The sequence below is a fragment of the Equus przewalskii genome, chromosome 14, assembly GCF_037783145.1.
Source record: "Equus przewalskii isolate Varuska chromosome 14, EquPr2, whole genome shotgun sequence".
Taxonomy (NCBI): Eukaryota; Metazoa; Chordata; class Mammalia; order Perissodactyla; family Equidae; genus Equus; species Equus przewalskii.
Window position 1 is genome coordinate 59,989,446 of NC_091844.1, and position 16,203 is coordinate 60,005,648.

General features: G+C 37.6%; 1 protein-coding gene across 2 annotated transcripts in view; it reads left to right on the forward strand.

Annotated features, from left to right (window-relative positions):
• CEBPZ (CCAAT enhancer binding protein zeta) overlaps positions 1-16,203 on the forward strand; it is a 24,992-nt gene that overhangs the window by 933 nt on the left and 7,856 nt on the right. Inside the window, exons 2-9 of one of the 2 annotated variants that reach the window (XM_008516161.2) lie at positions 1,401-2,899; positions 8,086-8,317; positions 8,896-9,082; positions 10,739-10,842; positions 13,022-13,075; positions 13,668-13,770; positions 13,869-13,937; positions 15,242-15,308. In XM_008516161.2, coding sequence (XP_008514383.2) covers positions 1,401-2,899; positions 8,086-8,317; positions 8,896-9,082; positions 10,739-10,842; positions 13,022-13,075; positions 13,668-13,770; positions 13,869-13,937; positions 15,242-15,308 — 2,315 coding nt within the window. The remainder of the gene's footprint in view (positions 1-1,400; positions 2,900-8,085; positions 8,318-8,895; positions 9,083-10,738; positions 10,843-13,021; positions 13,076-13,667; positions 13,771-13,868; positions 13,938-15,241; positions 15,309-16,203) is intronic. The other variant, XM_008516162.2, reaches the window with a different exon arrangement.

Below are 16,203 nucleotides of genomic sequence, written 5' to 3' on the forward strand. Positions count from 1 at the left end.
GGTCAGAGAGGTAAGAGAGTGGGCTTTTGTTCTGAGTTTGATGTGAAACCATTAGAAGGTTTGGAGCAAATACGTGACACAATTTGTCTTATTTTTTATTAAATATTGTTTTCGTTTGAGACTAGACTTTCAAGGGGGGTAATAGAAGCAGGAGAAATGCAACTTCCAGGGGCAGGTTCGGAGTTTGCTCTGTGTTTGGATTGTATTTAATTTTCGAATATGTAATACGTACACATTCTGCAAAAAGGTTTCTTAAAAAACGAAGGGGTACATGGTGATAAGTCTCTTTCTCACTTTTATCTCCAACCATGCAATTACCCTTCCAGGAAGCAATCGTTTTTATAAGTGTCTTTTGTATCTTCCAAGTAAACACACATATGTGTGTGTGTTATTTTTTACAAAGAAGGTACCATACTATATATATAATATTTTGCATCTTTTCCCCCCTTACTATCTTAGAGATCCATCCATATCAGTACATGTCACTCGTTTTATGCCTGCCTAAATCATCGTGTCTCCCTTAATTTATCTAACCAGCCATTTATTGTGGGTATTTAAATTGTCAGTCTTTTGCTATTTTAAATAATGCTTCAGTAAATAGCCTTGAATATATATTTCCCCGCCACGTTTGTAAGTGTATGTGTAATCTAAATTTGTGGAAATGGAACTGCTGGGTCAAAGAATGTGTGTCTTGTATTTTGGTTGAAGTTGACAGATTGCCCTCCATAGATGTCACGCCTCTTGACACTCCTATCAGCCAAGTAGGAAAGTGCCTTCCCCGACACCACCTGTCATAGCTTTATCTTTGCTTATCTGACAGATTAAAAATTGGATGTATCATTGTGGTTTTAATTTGGATTTCTCTAAATGTCAGTGAGGTTGAGCATCTTTTCATATTTTCAAAGAACCACTTTTTTTCCTGTATGAACCAATTGTTTATATCCTTTGCATATCTTTCTGTTGGGTCATTTGTTACTTCTTCAACTGATGTGTAGGAACTGTTACATTAAGCATTAAGCCCACTTACTTTGATATGAGTTGCCAGTATTTTTTTTCCAGTTTATTTGTCTTTTGATTGTTGTGTATGTTTTGTATGTGAGAGAACAGTTACCCGTCCTTTCCTTTATGGGCCCTGAGTTTTATGTCAAATTTGGAAGGATTTTCCCTATTCTGAAATTATTTTTTAATTATGTTATACCTTCTATTATTTTATGGTTCTATTTTTTCACATTTTAATCTTTGATCTATCAAGTTTTTATTTTGGTGTATGGTGGGAGTCCAGGCAATACCCTGATGACTCACTTTAATTGATTGCAAAGATACAGATTTCATATTAACTTTTGAAGTTTTAACTAAACTCTTGGATTTGTAATTTACTTTTATCTGATATTTTTATACAGCAAGATTACATTATGCTGGCTACTTTGGATGAGAATGAGGAACTGGTGGATGGAGGCAAAAAAGGAGCCATTGATGACCTTCGGCAAGGTGAATTGGAAGCGTTCATTAAAAATCTTAGTTTGGCCAAGTATGCAAAAGCTTTCTTAATTGAAGAAGATGAACCAGCTAAAAAAGATCCTAGCAAAAAAGAAGCAGGAGTATCTAAAGTAGATAATAAAAAGCAAAATGTGGCAGAAAATGGAAGGACATCGATGAGTAGTAAGGTGAAAAATAAGAAGTCAGAACAACATTCTGCTGAGAACAGCAATGCCACACCAAAAGCAAAGAAAGAAAAACAGCAGGACATCTTTGAATTCTTTGAGAGACAGACGTTGTTACTCAAGCCTGGAGGCAAATGGTATGATCTAGAATATAGCAATGAATATTCTTTGGAACCCCAGCCTCGAGAGGTTGTGTCTAAATACAAAACCTTGGCTCAGAAGTTGTATGAGCATGAAATCAATTTATTCAAAAATAAAACGAATAATCAAAAGGGAGCCTCTTCTACCTGGATGAAGGCAATTGTGTCATCGGGTACACTGGGAGACAGGATGGCAGCCATGATTCTTCTTATTCAGGATGATGCTATTCACACACTCCAGTTTGTAGAAACTCTCGTGAACCTTGTTAAAAAGAAGGGCAGCAAACAGCAGTGCCTCATGGCTTTGGATACCTTCAAAGAGTTACTCATTACAGACCTTTTGCCAGACAGTCGGAAGCTACGGATTTTCAACCAGCATCCTTTCAACAAACTAGAACAGTTGTCCAGTGGGAACAAGGACTCAAGAGACAGAAGGCTGATATTATGGTATTTTGAACACCAGCTGAAACACCTAGTGGCTGAATTTGTGCAGGTCTTAGAAACTCTAAGTCATGATTCATTAGTAACCACCAAAACTCGAGCCCTTACAGTGGCTCATGAGCTTCTTTGTAACAAACCTGAGGAAGAAAAGGCTCTTCTTGTGCAGGTGGTAAATAAACTGGGAGACCCTCAGAACAGGATAGCTACAAAAGCCTCCCATCTCTTAGAGACACTACTTTGTAAACATCCCAATATGAAAGGCGTCGTGTGTGGTGAAGTGGAAAGGCTGCTCTTTCGCTCAAATATCAGCTCCAAAGCACAGTATTATGCAATTTGTTTTTTAAATCAAATGGCCCTCTCCCATGAAGAAAGTGAATTGGCTAACAAATTAATAACTCTTTATTTTTGTTTTTTTCGCACTTGTATCAAGAAAAAAGATATTGAATCAAAAATGCTTAGTGCCCTTTTAACAGGAGTGAATAGGGCATACCCTTATGCCCAGACTGGTGATGACAAAGTGAAGGAGCAGGTTGACACGCTGTTTAAAGTGTTGCATGTTGTGAATTTTAATACCAGTGTGCAGGCTTTAATGTTGCTTTTCCAAGTAATGAATTCTCAGCAGACAATATCAGATCGATATTATGCAGCATTGTACAGGTAGGTACAAAGCCTTCTGATGTGTGAATGTGAGGAATGAAGTGCCATGCTGTGGGGCAAGAGAAAGACTTAGAAAATTGGATTTGGGGCCCCCTCCTCAGCTACTTGCTACTCACCAACTTTGAGTATGTCACTTAATCTTTGTTTCTCTGTTGGACAACTATGTTATATGCTTTGAGTTCATTGTTTATTTTTTATTTTGAGAAGTTGTTAAAATACAGGGAAATAACACCCTAAGAAAGCATCCATATCCCACCACCCTAATATTTCAACATTAACATTTTTGTCTATTTGTTATAAATCTTTTTGGATATTAAAGAAATAGAACTGCAGATATAGTTGAAGTTGCCTTCTCCCCCTCCTCCATCCTCAGTCTTATGTTTCTTCCCCATGTTCTTCTCACAGCTCATTCAACTAGAAGTTTTTGAGTGCCAGCTGTATGCTGGGCCCTGTTCCAGGTGCTCAGGATATAGCACAGTGAATAAAATTCCTCATTGTAACACACTCATTGAGGGATGATGTTTGGAACAGTGTGTAAACATTTGGAACTGTTCAGGTGTACCAACAAGCTATGTATTTCCTTCTAATTCATTTTTGTAATTTTACATGCGTATATCTTGTGAGAAATATAACATAGTGGCTAATATCTTGGACTTAAGCCACACTGCCTGGATTTGAGTTCCAGCCATTAGTTTGCTGTGTGACTTTGGACAAATTACTTAGTCCTCATTAAAACGCTATTGGTAAACATGATTGATCCCATTTTACTGTGTCTTGTTTTGTTCATCTGTGAGATGGAGAGGAACGCACCTATCTCATAGGGTTATTATGAAGATTATAAAACTACCCCAAGGTTACACAGCTAGAAAATGACACAACTGAGACTTCCCTAAAATTAACAAGTTAATGTATATGCTAACCCATGTAATCTTCATAGGTGTTCAGTGCTTAACAGTGCTTGCACATAGTGCTCTGTAAGTCTTGGCTGCTATTATTACTAATAATATTCACATGCATTTTTGAGTTTAATCCTCTTAAAAGCTCTCCAGTCTTTGAGGTACAGTAATTTGTGCAAGGTCACACAGACATTATGACGCCAAGTTAGGTGGCAAATCCAGGGCTGTTGGCTCTGGAGTTCATGACGTTTCATGGCGCTCATTGCACTGGTACCCTGAAAAGAATCTCAGAGATCTTTTCTTACTCTTAGGAGTCTACAGTTTTTTAAAGTAATAAATTCTTAACTTTTTCAGTTTGGAAAGAGCTCCAACGCTGAAAATGTAAAGGTTTTGGGGCCTTAGATTTTTTGGTAAACTTTGAGGGTCTTAAAAACTTTAATTTTTAGAAAATGTTTGGAATCTATTGGAAGCGTATTTTTCTAATATCTGTTTAACATCTGAGTTTAACAGTCTGACATCTCTGAGGAGTACATTCGTACATTCTTTAAGTTACTACTTGTGAACAGCTCTCTCAGATGGATTTCCTCCAAGGGTTTTTAAGCCTTCTTAAAGTGTATATTTCTGGAAGCCGGCCTCATGGCTGAGTGGTTTAAGTTTAAGTTCATGTGCTCCGCTTCACCGGCCCGGGGTTTGCTGGTTCAGATCTTGGGCGCAGACCTGTGTACCACTCATCAGGCCATGCTGTGAAGGCATCCCACATAGAAGAACTAGAATAACCTACAACTAGGATATGCAACTATGTACTGGGGCTTTGGGGAGGAAAAAATAAACAAGAGGAAGCCTCGGCAACAGATATTAGCTCATGACCAATCTTCCTCACCCAAAAGCCTACTAAAAAAAAAAAGATATATATTTCCTCTTGGTTTAAGAATCCTTTAAATAAAACTTCTCTAATATTAATTGAGGGATAAAGGAAATGAAGATATTATTTGGTTTACAAAAGTGATTTATTAAAAACTTCAGGAACATTTTCTCTGTCAAATGGTGAAGACACACCCATCTAAATTGTTCTCAGATGTTTCTGTTGATGTGTAATGGAACTGATGATTAAAAATGAATTGCAAAATGGATGGAAATGTTGAAAAATTTAAATGTGAAGAGAGAAAATTGAATATCAAAGATTGAATAATATAAAATATCACCAGTAGGTACTAGGATTATAGAACTGATGAGTGGGGAAAACTGGGTATGCAGAGCAATATGAAAATGCCTTATAAAGTTAAATATTTTCATTTTTAGAATTAGTGGGAAAAAGTTAGTAGATGTGCTTAGAACAAGAAGTAACGATTTCACATGAGCATATCTGAAGGATTGTGTTAATTCTGTGTGTCCTAATGTCTGGTCGTCCACACCAGTTATAGTGTCTCTAGGATTCAGCAACTAGGATGAAGAAAGAATTTAAAAATTATCATATGAGATAATAGTTCAGCAGCCTGCAAGAAGAGAGACTTTGGGGCGGGAAGGACACGTAATAGCTATATGGGGTCAGGTATCTGAAAGGCTGTCATATAAAAGTATAATTAGGTTATTTTGTTGTGGGGTTTTGTTTTTACCAACTGTATTGAGATAATTGACACATTTTATGTATTGAGAGTGTACAACATGTATATGTGATTTGATATACGTATATATTGTAATGATTACTATAATCAAGTTAATTAACACATCTATCACCTCACCTCACATAGTTACTCCCTTTTTTTTGGTGGTGAGAACGCTTAATAATTACCGTCAGCAAATTTCAAGTTCATGATACAGTGTTAGTAACGGTAACCGCAGTCAGTGGGCTGCACAGCAGACCCTCAGGACTCGCGCATCCTAGACTGAAAGTGCGCACCCTTTGACCACCGTCTCCCCATTTCCTCCCAGCCCCTGCCACCACAATCTGTTCTCTGTTTCTATGAGTTTTGCTGATTTTTTAAAGATTTTTTTTAAGTTTTTTTTAGATTTAGAGGGTTTTTTTTTCAGATTCCACATATAAGTGAAATCATACAGTATTTGTCTCTTGCTCACTTCACTTAGCATGATGTCCTCCAGCTTAATACATGTTGCAAATAGGATTTCCTGTTTTCTCATGGCTGAATAATGTTCCGTTGTATGTGTATATGTATACATACACACACATCTTTGTTATCCATTCATCTGTTGACAGACAGGTTGCTTCCATCCTTTGGCTACTGTGAATAATGAAACGCACTTGGGAGTGCAGATATCACTTCAAGACCCTGATGTCATTTCCTTCAGGTGTATACCCAGAAGTACAATTGCTGGATCATATGGTAGTTCTAGTTTTAGCTTTTTGAGGAACCTCCATACTGTTTTCCATAATGGCTGTACCAATTTATATTCCTACCAACAGTGTACAAGAATTCTGGTTGTTTTTTTTTTTCAAGATTTTTTTTTTTTTCCTTTTTCTTCCCAAAGCCCCCTGGTACATAGTTGTACATTCTCTGTTGTGGGTCCTTCTAGTTGCGGCATGTGGGACGCTGCCTCAGCGTGGTTCGATGAGCAGTGCCACGTCCGCGCCCAGGATTCGAACCAACGAAACACTGGGCTGCCTGCAGCGGAGCGCGCGAACCCAACCACTCAGCCACGGGGCCAGCCCCAAGAATTCTGTTTTCTTCACATCCTCACCAACATTTGTTCTCGTCTTTTTGATGATAGCCACCCTAACAGATATAAGTTGATAGTTCATTGTGGTTTTAATTTGCATTTCCCTGATGGTTAGTGATGTTCAGCACCTTTTCATATACCTGTTGGCCATTCGTATATCTTCTTTGGAAAAATGTCTCTTCAGTTCCTCTGCACATTTTTTAATCTGGTTGTTTGGATTTTTTGCTGTTGAATTATATAAAGTTCCTTATATATTTTTGTATTAACCCTTTATCAGGTACATGGTTTGCAAATATTTTTTCCCATTCCACAGGTTGCCTTTTCATTTTGTTGATTGTTTTCTTTGCTGTGCAGAAGCTTTTTAGTTTGTAGTCCCACTTATTTTTGTTTGTTGCTTGTGTTTAGTTATTTTGCTTCAGAAGGCAGTAGTGGAATTAATGGTTGGAAATTATACAAGCAGATTTCAGCTGTGGGTAAAGAAAGTATTTTCTGATAAAATGAGTTATCTAAAATTGGATTGGGTTCCTAGTGAGAGAGTGAGCAATCCACAATCACTAGAGATGTTGTACAACCACTTACCATGGAATGAACCACTTATTCATTCAATAGACATGGAGCACTTAGTTATTCAGTGCCAGGCACTGGGGTTACAACGATGAATAACACAGGCATGGTCCCTGTTCCACTGGACTTTGGGAGGAAAGAGAGGAAGGAACTGATGGAACAATGGAAGAACCTATTTTTTAATTTATTAATTATTTTATTTGTTTGTTTATTTTTTGTGAGGAGGATTGGCCCTGAGCTGACATCTGTTGCCAGTCTTCCTCTTTTTGCTTCAGGAAGATTGTCCCTAAGCTGACATCGGTGCCAGTCTTCCTCTATTTTGTATGTGGCATGCTGCCACGGCATGCCTTAATGAGTAGCTCATAGGTCTGTGCCCAGGATCCAAACCTTCGAACCCCAGGCCACTGAAGCGGAGCACATGAACTTAACCACTATGCCACCGGGCTGGCCCCTTGAGGAACCTATTTTAGATACTGTGGCCAAGGAGACAGTTACTGGGCAGAGAGGATAGCACGTATGGAAGGATGTTAGACAATTAGTTTATTGGACTAGAGATTCTCTGAAGTCCTCACAATTCATATAATGTATGGTCGTCACTAGGACTGTGGGGAGGCTGCCTCTGGTCACCCACCTGGTAGGCAGTGATAGAAGGATAAGAGCCCTGGTCTAGTCCACTGCTTTCCTAGGTCAGTTTTCATTATTTGGTTTCAGATTAGCCTTTCATGCACGGTTCTGTATGTATATAAAAATCATACTGTTAGGGCTCTATCCTTTTTGTCTAGAGAATGGAAAACCACTTGGAAAAGAGAAAAGAAACCACAAAAAGAAGTCTCTTGGTCCTGTGGTTTTTTGTTTGTTTTTTGATTTTTTCCATCATTCTTTCTGTTGTGGTCATCGACTTCCGTTTTACATCTTAGGGCAGAAATGGTCCATTGTTCTGAAACAGGACGTTTATCCCTAACTAAGATGAGGTTGGTGGTTGCCTCTAATACGTAACTGCTGGTTGTGGAGATATTTTATGAAGAAACATTTGATCTTGTTTTTGTTTTACAGGAAGATGTTGGATCCGGGGTTGATGTTGTGTTCTAAACAAGGCATGTTTCTGAACCTTGTCTACAAGTCCCTGAAAGCTGACATCGTGTTGCGCAGGGTGAAGGCTTTTGTGAAGAGGTTGCTTCAGGTTACTTGTGAACAGATGCCGCCATTCATATGTGGAGCTTTGTATCTTGTGTCTGAGATCCTTAAAGCAAAACCAGGTTTAAGAAGTCAACTAGATGATCATCCGGTATATTTACAACTGCTTTTTAAATCGAGTGGGTTCTGAAATGTATTGGTGTTTTTCTCTTTGCTTCATTGATAATAACTTACGTAGTTTCTCTGGAGCATGTGAGAGCATGAGTCCTGGAGTCGGACAGACCTGGATGTTAGTCCCAGGTGTACAGCTTACGAGGTGGGCATGTTGTTTGCCCCTTTTACTCATAAACTGCGCTTCACTAAACTGCCATTATGTGAGATAGTTACAGACGGTTCTGGAGCTAGTAGCTCTCTGAAGTCTGTTCCCTCAGTTGTAAAATAGACGTAGTAACACCTGCCTTGTCGGGTTATTTATAACACATAGAAATTCATTTGAAGACCGAATGTTTTCATGTAGTAAAGTTGCAAAATCTCAAGGATTCTTGGCTCAAAACTCAACTCTATTACATTTAGAAAGAAGAATATGGTCCCCTCTTGTTCTGAATTTTTGCTGATGGAACTTTAATCTTTTGCCAGAATCGCAACAAGCGAATCTTCTTCAAAACTGCCTCACATAGTTGAATACAGACTTCAGTTGATTAACCCAGATTCATTAAACCATTTTTTTAGGAGTCTGATGATGAGGAAAACTTTATTGACATAGGAGATGATGAAGACATAGAAAAATTCACTGATGCAGATAAAGACACTGAAACAGAAGCAGTGAAAAAAGTTGAGACAGAAGAAACTGTGTCTGAAAGTCATATGGAAACCAAAAAAGAGTCTGCTTCTTGGGTGCACTTTGATAATTTGAAAGGTGAGTTTCTTAAATGTTTAAATTAGTCTCTTAAATTTTTAAACCAGGGAGTTGGATCCCCCTCTAATCTTAATAGAAATTAATATTATACCATGATGTGTTTGTGTGTGTGTGTGTGTGTGTGTGTGTGTGAGTGAGTGAGAGGAACATTAGCTCTGAGCTAACATCCACTGCCAGCCTTTTTGCTGAGGAAGACTGGCCCTGAGCTAACATCCATGCCCATCTTCCTCTACTTTATATGTGGGACACCTGTCACGGTATGGCTTGACAAGCGGTACGTAGGTCCACACCCAGGATCCAAACCGGTGAACCCCAGGCCGCTGAAGCCCCAATATACCATTTTAGAAGTCCTCAATATTGCTTTTTTTAAAAATGGGAGCTCTCAAAACCAGATATATTCAGGACCTTAGAAGTAAATTTTTAATATATTGAATCATTGATTTATTTATTAACAATACTACAGATAATAAATCCACATTTTAAAATAACTTAAATCTTAGAGATTAAAGCAAGTACCTTTTGGAGCTGTGAAGATTTAGGGAGAAAACTGTGGACATGTTAGATGCGCGATGAATCTCTTCCTTCACCTATCAGTGTAATAAGTTTATACCTTTGAACAAGTTTTAGTTTCTTGGCCTTTACCTGTACATGTAAAGGCCTCGAACATGGAACGTATATGAAGACAACAAATGATTATACGCGAAAGTTTGATTTATAAACAAAGGTATTTGGTTATATGTTGTGAATTGTGTGGAACTTTTGGTTATTTTGTTTGAACATCATATTCACCCTCTACAGTTTCTAAAAGTAATGTTTGGGGACTAAAAACTTTCTGTGAGATAGAAACTTTAGATTTTCCATACATGCGCACAAACTGAAGTAAGTCTATTAATAGAATATTACAGCCAAAAGAAATCTTAGAAACGCAGCCTCTTCATTTGAGTCTGTAAAGAAAAGCGCACTAGTCTTGAGGATCAGGCAGTGTGCCAGACCCATCTCTTCACACTTCTTTGGGACTCTTGGTCAGATTCTTTCATCTCTCCAAATTTCGGTTTACCTGTGGAGTGTGAAAGCGGTATGTAACCACCAGGAAAGTGTTGTAAAGACTCCATCTCCTCGTGCCCTGAGGGCTGAACTGAGGATGGTGCTTTGAAGGGTGCTCTGTGCGGTGTGCAGCGGACGGTTCAGAGTGTGTTCTGAAAGTCCTTGGTTTTAAATTTTTAATCTGGAGTTTCTGAAAACATAAGAAGATAATGTAAAACCTGTTCCAAGTGAGAATTATTTCTGGGTATAACTTAATGACAAATATTCAGTGCACTCTAAAATTCCAAGAGAATTTAGACCTATTTCATCTTCAAGTTATTTGCATCTGAACGCTTAAGACCTAATTGAACCAGATATGGGCACTTTTTGTTACTGTTTGGAAAAGGGAGTTTTGAAGGGAGCTTTTAGTCATTAGGCTAAACATGCTGCCTGGTTTATTCAATTGCAGATGCTAGCTTGGGTATCAAGATCAATCCTTGATGGAGTTTGGAGTTTTTAATCCAGGTAGACTGCCTGGCTAACTGAGAATGCTGAAAATTATAGGTGTTGGTGACAACATTAATGGTGGTTTTAGGGACCTCTTGGGCTAGGAATAAAGCATTTGAGAAATAGTTTTTTTGTTCTCAGGTGGGAAACAGTTAAAAACATATGATCCATTCAGTAGAAACCCTTTGTTCTGTGGAGCTGAAAATACAAGTCTTTGGGAACTCAAAAAGGTAAAATAATTTAAAATTGTCTTTTAATTCATTGTGTGCTATATATTTGCCCTCATGGATTTAACACCTTGAAGTTTCCATTTTTCTTGTAAATGATAAATGAAGGAGTTTAGTTATTTAGACATTAGTTAATTGGCATAAGGAAGCAATTTAAAGTATGTCATCTGGCTGTAATACTTTATAACCCATTATTTCTATTGCTTCTGATAAACATTAAATTTACACATTTCTGCATTCACATGTAGAAAATTTTAAATAGTGTGCATGTAAAGTAAGGATGTTGTACATGGCTATAAATAAATTTTGCTTTTTGTAAGTAAAATATTGCATATAATGGCTTTATAAAATGGGTAAGTTTTGCTTTATGCATTAGATATCCCTGGAAAGTTTTGTGATCACAGAACTTCTTGTAAATAAAATTACTTTTTAACTGCATAAGAGGAACTCGTGTTTCTAATAAACTTTCTGTGATTTCTTTGGTAAAGCAAATAAGTGTCCTCCCATGCAGACCCCTATAGGTCCCTGACACCTTTTCAGCAAGTCTGCAAGGTCACCGCTATTTTCATCATGATGCAAAGATGTTATTTGCCCTTGTCACTGTGTTGACAGTGGCACTGACGTTATTTAAGAAATGATCGATAAAACTGCTGGTGCCTTAACAAGAAAAAAAGACAGTAGCACCCACCTGCACTTGTAGCCTTTTATATTCTTCACTGCCACATACTTGCAGGGGAAGAAAAACCCAGTATCATGTAAGAAGGATGGAGCAGGAAAAATTGTTGATTTTATCACCTTGAACCTGAAGTACATGTCTTTCTAATATTCTGTGTACATATATAGCAAGAATGCATAATGCATCTCTGCTGTATACCTAAGTATGAAGCTTGTCTCCTTTCTCAAGGAAAAGTGCCTGTGAAGTTGTTGGAAACTCAGCTTGCTCTTTTTTTTGTGAAAGACTGGCTGACAGTCATACTGGTTATTCAGACTTGGAGATTTGGGAGACATCTTCTTAGAAATGAATGAAGCAGACCTGTTAACTTCAAGCAAAACAGCTGAGAGTATTTGTTGTCAATGATAAAATTCAAGCTTTTAAGCAAAGATTAAAATTTTAGAAATCTTGTAACCACCACCTTGAGCTTGACAGTTTATCAATATGTAAAAGCTTTTCTGATGAGATCAGTGGTGATACTAACAATGTGACTTTTGTGATAATGTTGAATGAAATGTGGCCAGCATTTGGAAGAATTACGTAACTCCCTGAATAAGTGTTTTCCAAATGACCAATACACAATGTTACAAAGTCCTATGTAAATAAAAGATCCATTCAAAGTGGACCAGTTAATTTTAAGTAGCAAGTACCAAAAGCTGCTTGATAGGGTTTTGGAGTCTATATTGCAACTAATCTTTGGTTACGGTATAGTATGAAAGAAGAAAATATGTGGAAGCCTATTAATTAATCCTCCTTTTCCAACTATATATCCGTGTGAGGCCAGATTTTCTTCATCTACTTCAGTTTAAATAGGATGGAATACACAAGCACATATGAGAATCCACTGTCTTCTTTTAAGCCAGACATCAAATAGATTTGCAAAACTGTAAAATAAGGCTACTCTTTTCACTAATATTTGTTATGAAAAACAGTTATTTTTCATAAAACATTTATATTAATATGTCATGGGTTTATTGTTATTTTAAATGAACTATAAATGTTTAAAGTTTTTCTGTTGCAATTTCTAATAAGGTAAATATCAATAGACATATGCCACTTAAGGAAGCTCTTGAGAGCCTTGTTTTTTTTTTTTTTTTAAGATTAGCACCTGAGCTAACAACCGTTGCCAATGTTTTTTTTTGTAATTGTTTTTTCTCCCCAAATCCCCCCAGTAGGTCCTTCTAGTTGTGGCATGTGGGACGCCGCCTCAGCATGGCCTGATGAGCGGTGCCATGTCCACACCCAGGATCCAAACCAGCGAAACCCTGGGCCGCCGAAGCGTGTGAACTTAACCACTCGGCCACGGTGTCGGCCCCCAGGGGCACCTTGATTTTTAAGTGTGTAAAGCGCTCCGGAGGCCAAAATTTTGAGAATCACTCTTCTAATGTATTGGTTTAAGTTTCAGTTCTTTGGATTTTCTTAAATATACCATTGTGTAAGAGTTGACCTTATTCACATTTTTCTTTTTAGCTATCTGAGCATTTTCATCCCTCTGTGGCCCTTTTTGCAAAGACTATCCTTCAGGTAAGTCTAAAATATTCAGAAGACAAGAAATAAGGAAAAATAAGTAATCTAGTTTTAAATAATCAATCATTGGTCTTACAGTCTTTTCTCAACCAGATAGAATCATATACATTTTTCTGCTGTTGTAAAGGAGCAGTGGCTTGTTTAATACAGAGCAGCAGATAATTCTTCCTACTCTGAGATGAATGGAGATACAGGATACTAGAAAACCACACCAGTTGTTTATTACATTCTGGCTTTTCTCCTGGAGAAAGATTGCCCTTTCCCGTTTGCTGTCTTTGCCGCTTCAGGGTTTGTGTCCTGGTTAATGGTGCAGTGACTTACAGTCTTAGTATCATTTATCTATTCATGAAGTCAGCAGTGCATCGTAAATATATATGTGTATGTATGAGTTTGTGTTTAATTTCTTCAAGTAAAGAATAATGTGCATGAGAGGGATATTTCAAGGGTCATTTATTGCATATTTGTGCCTTTGATGCAGTGTAATAGATGCTTACGTTTTTCCTCTTTTTTCTTATCTGGCTGCATAGATATAATTTAAGTTCTTGATTCCCACCCTACCCGACCCCCCCTCACCCCCGCACCTTTTCAGGGAAATTATATTCAGTATTCAGGGGACCCACTGCAGGATTTCACACTAATGAGATTCTTGGATAGATTTGTATACCGAAATCCAAAGCCACATAAAGGCAAAGGTATGCTTCCATTTCGGTTTTCACTGTTGATATTCAGTAAACAGTGTGAGCATATATAACTGGGTCTTACGTTACATTGTCTTCATTTTACATTTCAGAAAACACAGACAGTGTTGTGATGCAGCCAAAAAGAAAACATTTTATGAATGATATTCGTAGTCTTGCTGGTAAGTATAAAGCCTGGACAGTTGAAACTGGCAAGATAGTGCAAGTGAGTAACACACAAATTGTGTTATTCTCTGCTCCATCTTATCAGAATAAAACCTAAGCACCAGAGATGTTATCCATCTTTTGTCCCCAAGAATGTGAATGCATTCTCAAGTTTACTGTGTCTGACTGGGCCTTTTGTTTGTTTACTTTATTGCAGGAAATTTCAAACATATCCAAAGTGAATACCCAGATAGTATGATGAACTCCCCTGTAACCATGACCCAGCTTCCACAGTTATCAGCATTTTGCCATTCTTGTATCTATAGCTTTATCAGTGACCCCCTACATGTATAATTATCTTCTACCAGATGGTTCAGACCATCTTAAGCTCTCTCCTATGGGCTTAGCATAAACCCACAGCTGGTTTTGTCACAGAGCATCATTGTAAATTTAGTTGATAACCTTCTACTTCTGTGGGTATCTAGAACTCACCTCGTGGATCTGATTCTCTGCTTTTCTATTCAGGGCAGACATGTCTTTGCGTACCAGAGCCCAACTCCTTTTTGTTCTGAGACTAAACCTACACTTTATAAATCATTTAATTTCCAACTGACATTTGGCAGAGGTCCAGAGATGTAAAAGGACTTGTCCAAAGTTAATAGAGTTAGAAGCTAAATCCCATTCTGATCAAAATGAGTCAGAAATTTTTATTCTGAAGAGGGAAAACTAATATTCTTATAGTTTCTTATTGTTTCTTAGTTTTCCTCAGTGTTAAGTAAAATTGTGGATAATTCTGTTTACCTTTAACTTCCTATTCCCAGAATGGCAGGCGTTATGGTCATTTTTCTGAGATGAAAATGACAAGTTTAAAATGATTATGTATTAAGAGAACTCTCTGAATTTTTATTTCTCTTGAAATTTGGATTCTGGATGCAATTAGAGGACAGTGAGAGGACCCTGTTCTTTCACTCTGATGCCCTGTTGGCTACGTACTTTATTGCAGCCAACAAACAGTTTCAAATGTTGGGTCTCCTCCACACAGACTCTTTCTCTACTTTATATGTGTGACGCCTGCCACAGCATGGCTTGATGAGCAGTGCCATGTCTGCACCCAGGATCCGAACCAGTGGGCCCCAGGCCACCAAAGTGGAATGTGCGCACTTAACCACTGCGCCACTGGGCCGGCCCCAATATACAGGATCTCTTCTGTCCACCTTCCTTACGTTTTGAGACTTTAGAATTGTAGGTATGCTGTATTTAGTCTTAAGAACCTGAGTAACATACAAAGGATTACTTTAATAAAAAATTTTAATTTTCCTAGTGAACAGTAAGGAGTTCCTTGCAAAAGAAGAAAGCCAAATACCAGTGGATGAAGTGTTTTTCTACAGGTAATATACTTAATATACTTTCATTTGGGGAACTGTTTAAATTTTTAGATTCCTTAAAATGCTTTGTTAACATAGGCCCATCTTGAACAGATTGAGGAATATGTCAGTATGCATTTTTGTGAAGATTGATATCTACATGAAACCAATACAAGTAAATTTAGGGCTTTTGTTTTTAAGAATTTAGCTCAAATTTTGTTTTATGAATCTTGATTTTACAGATTTTTTTTTTTTTTTTTTTTTTTCTGGTGAGGAAGATTCACCCTGAGCTAACATCTGTGGCAAACTTCCTCTGCTTTGTTTGTGAGATGCCTCCACACCATGGCTCATGAGTGGAGTAGGTCCACACCCAGGCTCTGAACCTGCAAACCTGGGCCACCAAAGTGAAGTGTGCAGAACTTTAACAACTCAGCCATGGGGCCTGCCCCCTTGATTTTGTAGAATTTAATCTTGAATTTCTTTTTTTAATATATTAATTTTCTTACAGGCTTTAAATCTGTATCAGTCCAACATAATTATAAACAACTCATGAGTATTTGTCCAAAGCATGGCTCTAAGCAGAATTAGCAAAATTCATTGTGCTACTATAGAGATAAGTCCTAAACCTACTAGCATTATTACTAACGCCTTACAGTGGTAAAGGAATCTTATCTCATCTGATTGGTTAATGTGGTTTGATTTAGTTTGCTTTTTTTGAAACAATTTGTGTGAAGAATTTTGAGGGTTTGATCCTATCTGCAGAATGCTAGGCGTCACTGTACCCGGGTATAACAATAGGTCTAAGTGATGAAATGTTGTGATTAGACATCATTTAGAGCCACATTTTATACCATTGGAATACTTGTATCATTAGTGTTGACGCTGAAACCAGCTTTTACTATGTCATTTAATTTACGAT